At 30.9% G+C, this 17,790-nt stretch overlaps 2 protein-coding genes across 2 annotated transcripts; both read left to right on the top strand.

The window, feature by feature from the left end:
• The first annotated feature begins 1,528 nt into the window (after positions 1-1,528).
• On the top strand, positions 1,529-4,126 carry LOC107423435 (2-oxoglutarate-dependent dioxygenase 19). Its single transcript, XM_016032987.4, has 4 exons — positions 1,529-1,819; positions 2,135-2,367; positions 3,153-3,480; positions 3,599-4,126. The coding sequence occupies exons 1-4, from the start codon at positions 1,541-1,543 to the stop codon at positions 3,839-3,841; spliced, it is 1,083 nt and encodes a 360-aa protein (XP_015888473.3). The 5' UTR covers positions 1,529-1,540; the 3' UTR covers positions 3,842-4,126.
• A 4,625-nt stretch (positions 4,127-8,751) lies between these two features.
• Positions 8,752-10,764, top strand: LOC107423423 (2-oxoglutarate-dependent dioxygenase 19). The gene is made up of 4 exons (XM_016032974.4): positions 8,752-9,054; positions 9,344-9,567; positions 9,712-10,042; positions 10,271-10,764. The coding sequence occupies exons 1-4, from the start codon at positions 8,815-8,817 to the stop codon at positions 10,517-10,519; spliced, it is 1,044 nt and encodes a 347-aa protein (XP_015888460.1). The 5' UTR covers positions 8,752-8,814; the 3' UTR covers positions 10,520-10,764.
• Positions 10,765-17,790: the final 7,026 nt, after the last annotated feature.

Genomic DNA, 17,790 nt, shown 5'->3' with positions numbered 1-17,790 from the left:
AATAGAGAGAGAGAGAGAGAGAGAGAGAGAGAGAGAGAGAGAGAGAGTGTTTGTGAGAGAGAAAAACTTTATTACAAGATAAGAATCTTTTGAATAATAAATATAGAATCAAATTATTTACCCAGAAAAATATAGAATCAAATTTGTGGGGGGTAAAATCATAAAAATCTAAGTAATTTTTTTATTTTTTATTTGGTTTGAAAACTTGCAATACATGGAAGAAATTGAAAAGGCCAACTGCCCAATCCCTCGATTTGCCAGTGCCATGACGTCCATGTTCAATTTTTCGACCTTCTCTATACCCTTCGTGAGAGTTTCCCTAAGTCTTCCGATTATATTTTTATTTTAAGATTTCTATGTATGATTGGAGTTACAAAGACCGAAGTATGTGATGCTGCATGTAGAAAATAATTGTGTATATATGAATTGAATATTAGACACGCCAAAAATTGAACTAGAAGAAAGTTATATGATAAATTGATAACAGCGTTTTCACTTTTCAGTATCTGTTTATTTTATATAGTTCATTAATTTGATAACCTTTTTTTTTTTTTTTTTTTGGGAAAAATTAAATTAGAAGACTTGTTATAATAGACGAACTTTTTTAATTTTTTCTTAAGAATAAAATATGAACACAAAGACGAACACTAATTAGGTTGTGTTGGTTAGTAAACCAACTTTATTCGAACCAACATCTAATTTAATTATACATCATCATGTATGTATATAATCGATCCTATGCTAATTTAAGTGAAATTCTTCAAAACAATAAAAATTCATTATATATATGTATATATATATTTTTTTGATATTAGGGGTGGGGTAATTCATTAAATTGATTGAATTGATACAAAGTGACTTTATGATTCTATCAAATGTTGTTTATCAATGTGTCCAACATTTGATAAATATGATTGGTATAGTGATTAATTTCATGAATATAAAGAAGGGGCATATGAATCAATGTTAATAATAAATTAACTCGGCATTTTAAACATATATATAAATTCAGAATCATGATTTCTGTTCCATTTTTTAATTTTTTTTATGTCTACCAGTAAGATAATATTTGTAAAACATAAACAAATAAATCAAGTATAAAGAAATCTGCATTTTAAAAGACAATGAGATTTTATTACGGGTCAATTAACAATAAAGATATAATATTTCCAATATCTAGAAATTCATTTGTTTAGTAAACAATTATTATGTGGTCACTTCTAATTGGTTCACTAAAAAAGAGGCATTAAAACTTTAGAATAATTGGTGGCGGCAGATATATATGATTGTCTTCATGTGTTTTTTTTAACTAAACAATATCGCATAATTGTAATAGATAATCTTGTTTAATGCAAATAACTTAAAAAACACACTAAAGTAGAGCGAAGTAGCTAGAAATTTTAACCAAGAGTGACTGTGGACTCGTAGTAGGGGACCAACAGTTGCGTACGTCCACATCGAAGCTGGCCCACACAAATGGTGGACCTCTCACTCCACCCTCCCTGCCCCTATAAGAAGAAGCCACGTTGTAATACATCCCATGCAAACCTCTCCTGTTCTCTCGCGTTTCTCTCTGTCTGTGCAACTACCGAACTTCCCAATGGCCGGAACTGCCTCTCTCTTGACCCAGAATTTTCCTTCTCAACCCGCAAACACCAAATCATTTGTCCCCACTGATTCCTCTCCCGAAGCAATTACAGCTTTTGACGATGAAATTCCCACCATTGATTACCAACTTCTCTTCGCTGATGATCATGATCTGCGTTCCAAAGCTCTTGCAGAACTTGGCAAAATCTGCGAGGAGTACGGCTTTTTTAATGTATAATTGCTTTACTCACAATATACTGTTTATATAACAATAACTATTGGAGGTCGTTCTGTTTTATGAACAACAAATTTTAAAATTTATATATAGTTTTAATTTTGCAGTTTTTATTTTAAAAACCAATTTCTGCATAATAACCAAGCAGACGTTAAAAATGGCAGCTCTGTGGTTACGAGTATACTGATCATACTTTCTTTTCTCAGACATATTATTCTGTAGGACTCTTTATGATTTTTTTGTTCTGTGTTTTTGGCATATATTTAGTGCAGTGCATGCATGTTTAAGTGATGAGGTGCTTGTGTTTGGCAGCTGGTAAATCACGGTATACCGGAAAGCGTGATGGAGAGAGCACTGAAGGGGGTTTCTGATTTCTTTTATCTAACGGATGAGGAAAAAAAGGAGTATGAGAGAAAAGATTCAACGGACAGGATCAGGTGGGGACTAGGCTTCTCTCCTGGGGACTATCAAATGGTCAAAAGGGAGTACCTCAAAGTTATCCCACATCCTAAGTTTCAACGCCCTACCAAGCCACCTGGCTTCGGGTACACACGCCACCTATATGGATTGCTTATCCAAATTTCATCACCTATACGTCGTATATATAATTATCAAAATTATATTTACCAAAAAAAAAAAAAAAACACAAAGAAAAAGGGTTATAACTCTCTAAATTTACCAATTAAATATAACTCTGGAAGAAAGCAGCTTTCATTTTTGAATCTCACCATTTGCACCTTGCAGGTATAAGAGGACCAATAGAAAAAATATCGATTTTGCTATATATATTATGTATATATACATAGTAAAATATATATATTTTTTTTAAAAAATATCAATTTTAATGTGATCCACATACGGACCATCCACACTATAAAATTTCTATATATATATATATATATATATATACTAATTTACAAAGAAGTTTATTACGAGATAAATAATTTTTATAATTATTTAAATAATTCGACATAAAAAAAGTAATTTTTCTTTTTATTTTTTAATATTAAAATTCGAATTAAATCAACTAAATAGGTGTTTGTGCATTTTACCAAATATATATATATGTTATTATATTTTAATGATTAAAATATTAATATATTTTAATTTAAATAAATAAATTTTTAAAAAGATACATATAATCAAATACAAACCAACCAATTAATAATATATATATATATATATATATATATACTTAACAAGGAATTTGGTAGAGTTCTTGATATCTTCGGTATTGTTTTTAAAATATAGTTTTACGTGTAAAAATATACAACTGATATGTAAAATCACCAAAAACTAAAATTTCATTTGGCGAATGTTTGATAAACAGTGATGCCCTAGAAGACTATTACAAAAGGGACCGAGAGGTGATATTGAATTTGGCAAGAGCCGTATCAAAAACTTTGGGGTATGAAGAATCATACATAGAGAAGGTGTTTAATCTGGAACAAGGGTCTGATGTATCGGCCATGAACGTCTATCCTCCGTGGTTCCAGTCAACCACCCCAATCGGTCTGCCAGCTCATTTCGATCCCGGTTACCTTGTTTCCCTCATCCAGAACGTGAATGGTGGTCTCCAAATTCTTCACAAAGGAAGGTGGGTCAATGTTCATATGCCCCCTAATGCCATTTTTATTAACAATGGCGATCATCTTGAGGTAATATTCATTTTTACCAAAATCATTAATTATTTTTCATCACCATATATATTTTTCTTTATTTTCTATATATAACTACCTTTTTTTTCCCCCCTTAAAATTCAAAATTATTAAATAGATTCTAACAAACGGGAAGTACAAGAGTCCCATGCATAGAGTGATCCTGAACAACAAGGTGAGAAGAGTGTCCGTGCCGACGGTTCATGGACCGTCGTTGGACACTTTTGTGACACCAGCAGCTGAGTTCGTGGATGAGTTTCATCCACCGGCGTACAAAGCGATGATCTACAAAGATACCTTGGAAGCTAATGATTACCATGAGGTTGATGGAAAATCCTGCATGGCACAACTTCGTCTATGATCCTATCTATTCCAAATACAAGTACTAAATAAATGGTTGCTTGCAAGGGCGTTTGGGAAAATTTAATATTGTAAGATGGTGTGCTAATTAATATGATATTATGTAACAAATTATTATGTGTTTGCTTTTATGGACGGAAATGATCGTGTATGCACTATCGTGAGAATAAAATATTGTAATTAATGGTATCCATTAAATAAGGTCATCCACTTCGACCTAGCATATTGTTGTACGTTCCTTTCATACATATATATAATATATTGGTTATGGTTTTAATTTAGTTTATATCGGTATATTTTGTGGCTTCACTAGACTTGGCTACATATACATGACCAGCTAGCAAATTTATTTAAAACACACACACACGCACACACACTTTCACTCCCTCCAATGACCGTGAAGAGGGTTCAAGATTTAAGCAATTAACCAGAAATTAAGTACCAAAACAGAAAAGAAAAGTACGGAAAAATATATTTAATAGTCAAACCGAAAGACATAAATGCCCTCAAGTTACATGAGAAAAAATTTTGAATCACGTAATTGAATGAATAAAATTTATTGATTTTCTAATAATAATCTTACTCGATCTTATTTTCGTTAGCAATTTTAAAAAACTAGCGAGATTTCATTTGTTTCCATCCAGCTAGGCATCTCACCTCCTATTAAGCAAGTATGGGATACTTGGTTTATTCCGACAAAAAAAAAAAAAATAATAATAATAATAAAATAAAAAAGTTTGGGACACTTGGGCTGGCATGTAAATCATATGTGATTGCAGCTGATATGTTATTGAGGCCCTTAGTGTGACAACGTGGGTTTATAATTAGTCCGAAAAGCAAAATTCTTTGCGAAGGCCCAGCCAGTATCTGCTTCCATAGGGGTCTGTTTCTCTGGGGAATAAAAACAGAAAACTTCAATGGATCGTCTGTACTTAACTCACGTATGGGTGGACCTTACAGAAAAAAGAAAACAGTTCAGTTATATGCTGTTCCACAAATAAATGTGAGCAAGGCGCTAGACCAGATATTACCCAAAAAAAAAAAAAAAAAAAAAATCAGACGCACTGAAAATTTTCTCTTAATAAGAAACGCCAAGAAAAGGCAAAAAAAGAAAAAGAAAAAGGAAATCCTCTACTATCAAGATATTTTTGTATGTATTATATGTACATGAAGCAAATTCTGACTATTAATAATACAAACACTATAATTAATTGTACAGACACAATAATTATTTGTACAAATACTACAAATATAACTGAACTGTTATATTACTGAGAAAGAAAAATTAAGCACGCCAACAAAAGGGATTAGCTAGAAAAGTCATTGGTAAAAGTCATTATTATTATTATTATTATTTTTTTGGTGACCCGGTAAAAGCCAATTATTATAGTTTAATGCTATGCAAAAGACTCAGAATTTCCTCCAATTTTATAGAAATTTACTTCTATGGCACCAACTAACGTTGATAGAACAATATGGACGATTGAAAGGGAATATACATGGTGTATGGTATTGACTATACTGGTCTTTCTTTAGAGCTTAATTAATAATTTGATGAAAATAAATAAATTGCACTAGACAAAAAATTCAAATCTTCAATAAGTGTTTAAATTTGGTTTCAACGTACATCATTATCTTTATGAGCTTAAATATTATAGCAAGTGGATGTGAGATTAATAATGCTCACAGGACGCATTCACCAAAAAAGACAAATGCTGCAAGACGTGTATATATGAAATTTTTTTTGAAGACTTAACATTTATATTAAATAAAGACTTACCATGGGAACAAAAATGAATAAACAAACAAAGACTTGCCAACTTGTCAATATTGATATAAAATAATATGATAAATATATCCTTTATCTATAGTATATGCCGATGAGTTTTGGTCATTTTTACTGTTTAAAATGATTCAAAAACGGTTGTATCTATGTGTGTTTTGCTTACTGTTTTGTTTTGGATTTTTTTAATTTTATTTGCTTTTAATGTGGTCTAACATATGGGTCCCACGTGTGTTGAATGACAGATTTTCAGACCTCTCAAACAGTTTTTGCAGAAAAAACTTAAGCTTTCATTTGAATGACAGATTTTCAGACCTCTCAAACAGTTTTTGCGGAAAAAACTTAAGCTTTCATTTTTTCCCTTACCCTTTTGTCGTTTTCCACCGTAGTTTCTGATTGTGATTGGTATTTTAACTGTGCGGCAACTTTTTTCTTTTTCCTATCCCTGTTGCTCGATTTGACCTTTCAGTGGTACCCATTACGCAAGCAACAACTAAAAAGGTTTTTTTTTTTTTTAAAATAGAAATTAATAAGTTATATAATTTTTTTATTTAGATTTTGACATTGTAATATGTTTTTATTATTTTTTTTCATAAAATTGTATTGATTAAATTAAAAATATTACTTTTTAGTTTTAATTTTATTCCTTTATAATATTAATAATATAATTTTAAATTTTTATAATATTAACAATCTAATCAAAATTTTGATTATCACTTTTAATCCAAAATAAAATTTTTAAAATAATTATTTTTATTAGATGTATAAATATTTTAATTGGAATTTTAAAAAAATTATAATATATTATTTTATAAAAAATATGTTGATTAATTAACACTAATAAATAAAAAGTGTTTTACTTTTAACTTGTGAATCAAATATTTTAATACCTATAGAAGGTAATTATTTTTGAAAATGCGAATACATGTATGCATGTCTAACACAATTACATCTCAATACACGTGCAAAGCACGTGGGCTAAACCTAGTATTTATATATATGTTCAATTATTGTTCTTTTTGAAGAAAAATGTTTCTTATTAATTATTTCACGTTTGTGTTATTATATTAACGTAAGAAATGCTACATACCTAATTATGAAGTCACATATACATTTTATTATGTTGCAAAAATTTCAATTAAATATAAAAATGATATATATATATATATATTATTTTCTGTTATAAAATATTAAGGGGGTGAATTTAATGAATTTGAAATGAGTTATAGATTTTAAAAGATTTGATGGATTGTAATGGAATTTTATAGATTTCATAAAAAATTTATAAAAATCCAACAAAATATTTAGAATTAAGGTTGGATTTCATATTGATAATTTTCTTCACAATTTTACTGTTAAAATCTTTTCAAATCAATTAAAATTTATCATTTTTTAAAAATCTTTTAAAATTAATGATTTTCTGAATACCATTACATTTCAAAATAATTCTACAAAGTCTTAATTGAATATATCTGAATTTTAATAGACTTTTATAAAATCTATTAAAATCTGAATTGAATATCATTAGATTTGTATAGATTTCTTTAAAATCTAAATCGAATATCTCCAAACTTTTAAAATTTTTCAAACACGTCCTCCTAAATTTTAGACATCTTACTAATTTACAATAAATATATATATATATATATATATATATATATATATATATATTTTGGGTAACCGATTTAATAAATTTTGACTATCCCAAAACAAAACCTTATTTGTAGAAAGAGAAATGAAATTAACAAAAAATAATTAAATAAAAAAGAGAAATCTTTAATTAATTGCAACCAACCCCTGTTTTGTCCTTGTTAGGTTCTGGGTGGCGAATTTTCAATTTTGCAGCCATATCATCGCAATGGATACGTACACCGACCTTTCATGCATTACTCGTCATTGTACTAATAAGTTAATTTATACGGTAGTTAACCAATTATTAACATAAAATACAAAATTAAATGTTACACCAGGTTTTAATTGGTTTAATCTCCTGATCAAGCATGCAAATTATCTCGACCTTAGTTTAAGCCCTCTAATTAGGCTATATATCCTCCGCGTGGAAAGCAATAGCAAATTGCACCATTACTAATTAATTACTCCGAGGACTCGGCCATCACCACTTTTCCTAATACCAGTAGTACTACAGCTGTTGATGATGAAATCCCTACCATCGACTACTTCATGCTTGTCTCTATGACCCAAATAAATGGTCCTTCCTGCGAGGATTATGGCTTCCTCTATACCTGTATATTACTTTTTTGCCCCCCTTGAATTGTTACTCTAGAAGCATGCGCGCATGCAGAAATAACGTCAACTTCTAATACAAAGAAAGTTGAAGTGGATTTCGTTATGAATAAACCTACTTACTTTTTTCTTTTATTTTTTTCCTTTTTAAAAAAATTCATTACCAAATTTAATTAGTTTATTTGTCACAGATGTATGGTCATGCGTAAAAGAGGAAGAAAGTTTTCTCCATTTCTTTATAATTTTTTTTATTTTTTATTTTTGGGTCTGTTTCTTCTTCTTCCTTTAATGGGATTTAGTCTTTAAATATACCATATATGAATGAGTATTGTAATTTGCCGATGTTGACCATCATTAATGTCCATTTATGCTTAGCAATTAATAGTTGGATGCATTTAAATCAATTTCTATTTTTTAAAACTAAAATAGAAAAATAAATTTTTAACATAAGCTTATTACTAATTTTGACCCATAAATATAGATTCCAGCAGTGATGGTCCGCTAATAAAAAATATTTTTCTATATTATAATTTTGCATCTATTATTGAGCTTCATGTGTAACTGAAATCAAGGTATGCCGAATAGTGTTTTGAGTGTACTCAAGGGGATATCAGATTTCTTTCATCTAGAGGAAACAGACGATCTATGGAATTCGGCTAATCCACATGCATGGCAGCAGCAATCAAGTAGATACGTATAGAACTTGCCTACTCGTTATTATATATACAACTAAGTCGAATATGTTCGGTCCTTAATTAATTATATTTACATAAAATACTAAATTGACCATACTCAGGTCCGGGTGGTTTCGCTCTTCTATAAATTAGACACGCCGATCCCCAATAAAGCACATGCAAATTATTTCCACCTCTAGAAACCTGAGAAGCTGGCAAATAGCTCTCTGACTCATTATCTCCCTCTACACATCTCTTATCTCTCTATCTACCATGGCTGAGACATCTCCATTGCTAGTCGTTGAAGGACCTAATTATAAACCCACCATTAATACAAATTACTCCAAGGACTCAATACCCATCACCAGCACTTTTCCTACCGATAAAATTACAGCTGTTGATGATAAAATCCCTACCGTCGATTACTTCATGCTCCTTTCTGACGACCCAGATGAACGGTCCCTGGCCATCAAATCCCTTAGCCGTGCCTGCGAGGATTATGGCTTCTTCCATGTCTGCATATCACTCTTTTTATCTTTCCTTTAGTTGTAACTAATTATTATTTATATGCATGCAAGTTGAAGTGGATTTCATTATGTAGTTTTTTTGAAATAATTCATTAATTTCCAAAATTATTTATAATTGATTTGACACGTACACGTTGTTAATTTCTCTCGTAATTAAACACGTTAGAAACTTGTCCCCTTTTTTATTATTTTATTATTTTTTGGGTCTGTGTATTAAAATATTAAAACATTGCATCCATAGTATTAAGCCTGTGGTTGGTGTATCTACATTGCAGCTGGTAAATCATGGCGTGCCGGATAGCATTTTCGAGGGTGTATTCAAGGGAATATCAGATTTCTTTGATCCCGATGAAGTAGAGGATCGGAAGCAATATGAAAAGAAACATCCAACGGATAGGATCAGGTGGGGCCTACGCTCTTATCCTGGGGAGAACAGAGAATATCTCAAGGTGGTCGTACACCCTCAGTTCCACTGCCCTCCTAAACCCGTCGGTTTCAGGTACAACGTGAACTTGAATAGCATTAATACTTTTATATTTATTTGTTTTGGTTATTTTTTGTTGTCAAATTAGTGCATTTATAAATTTAAAGCCTACTTAATTTTTTGAGGGTCATTTTTAATTTTGGGCCTGCACATATGCAGTGAGGCTATGGAAGAGTATTTCAAAAGACTGCGAGAGGTGGTGCATGGTTTGGCAAAAGCTTTATCAAAGACTTTGGGATTGGAAGAAGGGTACATAGAGAAGGCATTCAATCTTGAATCCGGGTTTGATGTATCAGCAATGAATCTTTACCCACCCAATTTCCGATCCAAAGGCTCTGTGGGCGTACCCGATCACACCGATCCTGGATTATTTGTGTCTCTTATTTGTGATGTTAACAGTGGCCTCCAAATACTTTCACATAAAGGAAACTGGATAAACGCTAATATTCCCCGTAATACTATTTTTATGCAAATTGGGGATCATCTTGAGGTAATAAATAAACATTATAAAACATAAATATATATATATATATATATATATATATGTATGCATGACGACCAAATTGTCATTAAAAAAAAAAAATGAAGAAAATTAGCATAACAAATTAAAAGTCTCTCACAAATAATTCATTATGTTACATGGATCATTTCATGACGTTGAAAAGCGTTTAATAGACAATAAAAAAAGGTTGGTATTATTGAATATTTGGTGTTACAGATTTTGAGCAATGGAAAATACAAGAGCCATGTTCATCGAGTGGTGTTGGAGAAGAACAAAGTGAAGAGGATATCTGTGGCCACACTTCATGGACCCTCATTGGATACATTTGTGAGCCCGGCGATAGAATTTGTGGACAAGTCTCACCGACCAGCGTACCGTGGAATGACCTACAAGCAGTCCTTGGAAGCCAACGGTGGTGACGAGATTGATGTGCAATCTAACATCGAACATCTTCGTCTTGCTTAATTCAAACAGACCATAAATAAAGTACTGCTATATTGTACATGCATACTCTACTAGCCTATAGCCCATCCAAGGCGATGACCTGACTTTGAGAGATCGTCATCGTGGTATTGGAATTGAAGGTTTATATTCCAATTGTGTCGTCTAACAAAATAAATTAGCTAGCAAGCTAGCTAGTGACTAGGAGTGAGTGCTTTGTTTTAGCATTAATTGTGTATGTTTTGTGTAATCAGTTTAAAAAATAATAAATTTTATCATGGATTTATGATTTCCCTAACATATTTTCTCCGTTGGCTGTACCCCCACTTTTTAACAAAATAGATTTTTAAATAAATAAATAAATAAAATCACCATGGCATTTAAATTCCTAAGACTAATAGGTATATCTGGGTATTCATTAATAATTAACCATTTTGCTGTATTTGCACAAAAAATAAAATAAAATAAAGTGAAGAACCGTTTTGTTACTTTTGAATTTCAGGATACATTTCTACAGGGGTTGTATAATATCTTCATTTTAGCCTTTTTTTTTTTTTTTTTTTTTTTTTGGTGATTGACCATAGTAGAGCATGTTACTTTTTTTCAATATTACCTATTGTACTAACAAAGATAAAAAAAAAACTTTTGTCACTAGAATTATATGGATGTTCGTATGAGACCTGGATCTTCTACTGGTTTTTTAAGTACTTATTTATGTTTGATATTTCATCATAGCTATTAATTTCAAAATCATTTAATTCAATAGTAATAAATTGCATATCGTTATATAACACATGAGTTTCACATAATCATTAAAATTTATATGAAATACATTTGAGTTTCTTTTTCTCTTTTTCTATTCTCAAAATCTCTTTTAAGAAAAAAAAAATTTATTTTCTTACTTTACATATATGAATAAATACTTCTGCTCTTCGCTTTCTCCTCTCTTTCTTTCTCTTCGTTTCTAAAGCTTCCTCATATTAACTTGTTTAATATTTCAAGAAAAAAATTATAAAAAAATCTAAAGAAAGAAGAACAAGCATAGAAGGGTGATCAAAGAAGAACTTTTCTGTGTATATTATTTTTTTATTTTTTATTATTTATATTTAATTTTATCGGCTAATGAGAAAAAAAAAAAAAAAAGTTATATTGAATCTAGTAAGCCTTCAGCCGGATTAAGTTGTTCAATGGACTCTAATATCTGGACCTTACACCTCGCAGCCACCAAACGCAAGTATATTTAGGCAGCACCACCACTTGAGCTCCCATTTAGGCCTTACATTAAATTTTTATTTGATTTTTGTCCTTCCTTTCTATTCATGAATGGTTTTGAAATGCATGGCCATAATAAAAAGTCAAACATAAATAAGCATTAAAAAAATCAGCAGAGGATTAAGTGCGTTCATACAAATGACAAGATAAATATCATTTATTATCATTGCTGACTATTAAAGAGGAATCCTTGTGCTCACGTGGCATTTTAATTATCTACAATCTAGAAGGGTTAAACTTTTTTAAACTAAGTTCTTAGTTTTAAAAAGTCAAAAGAAAATTAAATAACAATCAATCAATATTTGCTATATCTACATGGATCCCATTAATGATAAGCAAGTGACAATTAGCAAAACTTATAAAATTATATGATATCATTTATCATAGCTCGGAGCTAAATAAATTAATTTAATGACTGTAGGATTAATAAGAGGTTAATTATATGTGATTAATAATTAAGCAAAATGACAATTTGGTCAAACAAAGTGAGCTGAGGGATCAAAGTCACGATATATTAACGAGCATGAGAATTGTTGTTTTTTGCTTATCGTTAAAGATGGGAAATATGATAATTACTATTGGTCAAACGAATGTTATAACTGTGTTACGCATGCAGAATATAAAGATGATGAACATGAGCATTTAAAATTAAAAAAATAAAAACTGATGTACTTGATCAACCAGCTTGTCAAATTTTTTTTTTTTAATTTTTTATTTTTGGATTTTGGTAAAAACTAGGTTGTAGATTTAATTATGGACGGAACACAACAGCTTATTATTTTCGACTTTTGCATGTGTTTCCATGTATGAGGATGAAACTTCTACGAGCGTCAGACCGGCCGACGGAGGCCAAATTAAGCATATTATCTATGCATAATTAATTAGATCCAATGAGTCACGTACCACCCAAAGGAAAAGAATAGCAAATGGTTTGCTTTTGCGACGGGTCATCATAACGACTAATGATGAGAATTTGTAGAATACATTTTTGATATCGCAAATAATTAGATGTATTTAATTGTAGTTTGATTTTTATACTAAAAATTTAACAAGAGAATGAATGTACAGGTACAAAAGGATTGACCAAAAAATTTACCAAATAAACTATATTAATAAATTATTGAATAATGTATTTATATAACTTAAATATGGATAAATGAACTGTTAAATAAATAAATAAATTAATTAAACGTTATTATATTATTTATAAATAAATTTAATGAATATTGTGATATCTTTAGTATTATTATTTTCTAAACTGTAAAGTTTGGAATTAACATATAAAAAAGCATAAAGTTTGGAATTAGGTTAACCTCTAACAAGTCAAGCTAGGAATTCTAAATAAATGTACCAAAATGTGTATCAAATACTATATATTAATATTTTATTGTTTAATATTTTATTATAATTTAGTTATAAATAAATAAATTTTTGAATAAATAAATGTAATTAAATATAAATCATTATAATTTAGTTATAAATAAATAAATTTTTGAATAAATAAATGTAATTAAATATAAGTCAATTAAATATTAACATATGGTATTTGATACATTTATTTGGTACTTGTAATATTATTCTTACTTAACACTGAATTATATATAGTGATAGGTCAATACATATACAATATGGAGGCATCTCTTGATCCACTGGTACAAGGGGGAGCCACGATAGCGAAGATTAATCCATCTGCGCTTACAAAAAACATTGCTTTGGTCATGCAACCCAAAAAGATAAAAAGACTGCCCGCTTGAAGAAAACTCGTTTTTAGATCCAGGTTCATATGAAGCACCTTTATATGGGTAAAAATCCTCCTCCAAGAAGTCAAATGTACTAGACTACGGTTAACAATATGCTTTTTCTTTTTTTTATTATTATTTTTTTCTCTAATCAGAAAGTTTAACAAATTTCATGTCCATAGAATTACTCTGGAGTTAATTATATATCATTAGTAATTAAGCAAAGCACTTCAGCAAATGCCAATTCGGTCAAAGAAAATGGGCTTGGGGATCAAGGTCACCATAAATTAATAAGAACAAGATTGTTGCTTTTTATTTATTTTTTTTATGGGAAAGCATGAGTATTGTTGTTGGTCAAACGGTTTGTTGTCTGATGGGTTTGACCTCATAATCTCTGGATTTTTGGTCCCCATTCAATAAAAAAGAAAAAGAAAAAAAAGAAGCACAAACCTTGAATAACCTTTCAACTAGATTCCCTGGCTCACCAATACAGCAAAATACCTCAAAATTCTTGGCTGATTCTTCTATTCCTAAGTAATATTTCGGATATTACTCTCCAGTTGTTCTATTTCACTCTCACCTTAAACTCCAGCAGAAGAATTTCATATATATTAAGCCCTATCAACCAACTTGGCCTCAATCATCCTGCTCTAACTTAGCAAACTGAATTCTTAACTGAATATAGTGATCTGTCTTCAGTCAAATCTTTCTTTCTTAACCCAGGCCTCTAGATTTTCAAGCTTTGCGGCCTTTTGTCTTTTGTTAAACAAATCAACCAGCACCTTTTCCTAATACTAATCTTTTTCTACAAAAGAATTTCAACCACACCAGCTCATGGACTCACAAAAGTTGTAACATAAAAATTTTAATTATTTGAGTTGTTATTTTATCCATTGAAATGCCCTGACTGGACAGGGAGTTAATAATTAAAGTTTTTTCATTTTTCACAGACAATAACATCATCAAACAGCGAAGGTACAGAATCCAACCACCACCCTCAATTCAAGGAAGCAATATAACAGACTGAAAACACACTTTGAATCAAAATCACAATTTACAATGACAATTTCAAAGCAAAAACAATTACACACCCCAGTAGAATGCAACAAGTAGCGAAAGAAAATTGTAACTTGCGGTAATCTAGTTTTGCTAATTGCAATCAAAATTTCCCAACATTGTTCTTGTTCTTCTCACTTGAATGAAAAAACATATATTATACCATTTTTTATGATTTACTATACTACAGAACAATAGTCCCTAGCCCAAACCCATTATCGTTAGCAAGTCCATCATCAGTTTAGAATGCCTATCCCAAAATTGAGCAATACATACAAACCAAACTCACATACAGTCAAAATCCATTACCAGAAAATGGGGTATGCAGAAAAAAAACATTAGCAGAAACACGAATAACAGCTTATAGAGGTTGACGTTTGTGAGAAAACAGAGTATTGAATAAGTAAAAAGGATCTTATTGAGCTTTGTATTGATAACACATATAAATACAAGGGAAAGAGTTGTTCTGGAACTCTGCACATACACACCCGAAAATAGAGTAGTTATCACCTACTGTGATAAAGCTGTGATAAGGCTGAGTCTATCAACACTAGATAAATACAATACACGAAACCTTTATCTAGTAGGGGTAGAGACTTTCAACCAGCTTTGGACTTATCAAAGAACACGTCAGCAGGAGTAGGTGGTACTCTATCAACGTTGAAAGATTTGAGAAGAGAAGAAAAACCTAGATCGGCGAACTACAAAAGCCGAGATCTGTTCGAAATTTGTCGAAGGAATGGCTATTCGAGAGCGGGTGTAAGCGGAGAAGGTAAAAACGAGTGGGTTTCAAAACAGTGGAAACATCCTTTTTATGTTTTTCAAATTTTGTTTCGTTTTTAATTTGTTTTCTATTGTTTTTGAAAACTAATAGCAAATCTCACAATTCGTGCATTATAATGGGCTATTCATTGCGTCTATTGTTTTTGTATGTTTTTTTGTATGTTTTCTGGTTATTGTACAGTTGTAGAATTGGCCTTTTCCAACTCTGTCTGCCCATATCTTAAGGTAGCCATATTTGGGCTTTCCTGGTAAAAAGAAAAGCCCCTATTAACTAAATGAGATGGGAGGTTACTTTTTTGTTATTAGGGTCTCATAGCTGGGTCCATATTGAACCCGCCCTACGGAGATTCTTTTTGTGGGCTCAAATTGTTCTCCGTCAAACCGTTATTTTTTATTGGTCAAAAGTGAAGTGGGCAATGGAAATATTTTTGTTATTTTTTATTATTATTATTTTAATTTGAGGTGAGTAGGCCAACAAAGGAAATACAATGAATGTATTGTTCCATATATAGAGAAAGAATGGCCATATTTCAAGGTGATTCTATTCGTTTAACTCGAACACAAATAATGTGCCAAAAAATGAATAGTGCGAATTGAATATTATTAGAAAAGAAACACAAATGATATACAATATTATAAAAACTAATATTTTACATATTGTATAGTTCATACACTTATTAAGATGTTTCGAATTGATTTGAGATGCAATATATAGATGCTGCGACAACTATGCAATATGTTGGTTAATTTTTGGATGCTAATGCTGTATGTATATATATAGTGCATCTACAATGTGGGAATACCGCATTTTATCCATCCGGACCAAAAACATGATTTTACTCTTAATCGTTTGATTAAAATCAACGGTGTAGATCAAAATCACAAATTTCCTCCTAAAGATTCATTCCCACGTGCTGAGAGCCTTCCCTTCCCTTCCTCTTTTGCTACCACCATTCCACCTTTCTTTATTTCCTCTTCTTCTCTGTCTCCTCTATCTCTCTTTTTTTTTTTTTTTTCTTAAATAAAATTTGGCGACATCCCAGACCTTCCAAAACCCACCGCCTAGGCCTTTCCTGCTATTAGCCTCAAATCACTCCACATAGAAACTAGGATCCCCATACTATTATCAAATCACTTTGTAGTTCCTCATTTCACCTCGTCATTTTCCAGTTACCAAATTTCATAATACTGATTTATAAGTAAAAATAAAATAAAAATCAACAACTAGATCTCACTCAGTTCTTCAATCCTTCAATAATGGCAAAATGGACCAAATAACTCGTTCGTCAATGGAAAAGTAATCGAATATTTGGTCATGTATTTTACCAAAAAAAATATATATATATTTGGTCTCGGACCTTTACTGATCATGAGATTTAAGTTTTCTTTTCTTTTCTTTTTTCTTAAAATATAAAATCATACTTAATTCACCCTTGCAAGAAGAAACCAACTTCCGGTTTTAGATTTCTAATTTTTTATTTAAGAGGAAAAAAAATTATCTGCAAGACAATCTTTGGATTTGGTTTTCCGTCTGCTCAGCAACGTTGATTTTGCTATACAACACAAAAATGGAATAACAAGGCTTTTATTACTTGGAAAAAGATAAAACACATGTCATTTAAAGAATGCTAAGTTCTGAGTACTCCACACTCCAGGAATACTTGAAAATTTTCCCTCCCACATCTTTTCCTTCCCTTTCCTTTATGTTTTCCTTTGCTTCCACCATTCCACCTTTCTTCATTACCTCTTCTCCTCTGTCTTCTTTGTCTTTTTTTAAAAATAAAATCGAGCAGTGGATTGGATTTGGGATTGTGCCAGGGCGGTGGCCCGGTTTTGGGATCCTGGACCCTGGGTTTCGGAATCTTGGGTGGTGGGTTTCGGAAGGTCTAGAACGTCACTAAGATTTTATTCAAGAAAAAAGGAAAAAAAGAAAAAAAGAAAAAAAGAGAGAGATAGAGGAGAAGAGGAAATGAAGAAAGGTGGAATGGTGGTAGCAGAAGAGGAAGGGAAGGGAAAGCTGTAGAAGATGTTTTCAGCATGTGGGAATGAATTTTTGAGAGGAAATTTGTGATTTTGATCTGCACCGTTGGTTTTAATTTAACGGTCAAGAGTAAAATAACATTTTTGATCCGGATGGGTAGAGTGCAGTCTTCCCACATTATAGACGCACTATGTATATATATATATATATATATGTCATTGTAATTGGTCAACTGATAAGGTAAAAGCTCATTTAATATGTGAGGAGACTGCCAGAATGAACTAATTAGAATCCTTTTTTCAGTAATCTTACCCTTTTCATTTCTAAATCAAAATTTTATGAAAAACTCAAGAAAAATGTTTAATTAGTTTGTATTACTACCGTGAGAAATTTTCAATTCGGCCAGCCACATACCAGTGGATGCGTATAGACCTTGCCTACTCGTTATTATACAAATAAGTCAC

This window comes from Ziziphus jujuba, chromosome 7 (genome assembly GCF_031755915.1).
Source record: "Ziziphus jujuba cultivar Dongzao chromosome 7, ASM3175591v1".
Classification (NCBI taxonomy): Eukaryota; Viridiplantae; Streptophyta; class Magnoliopsida; order Rosales; family Rhamnaceae; genus Ziziphus; species Ziziphus jujuba.
This window is presented reverse-complemented; position numbering and strand designations above follow the sequence as displayed.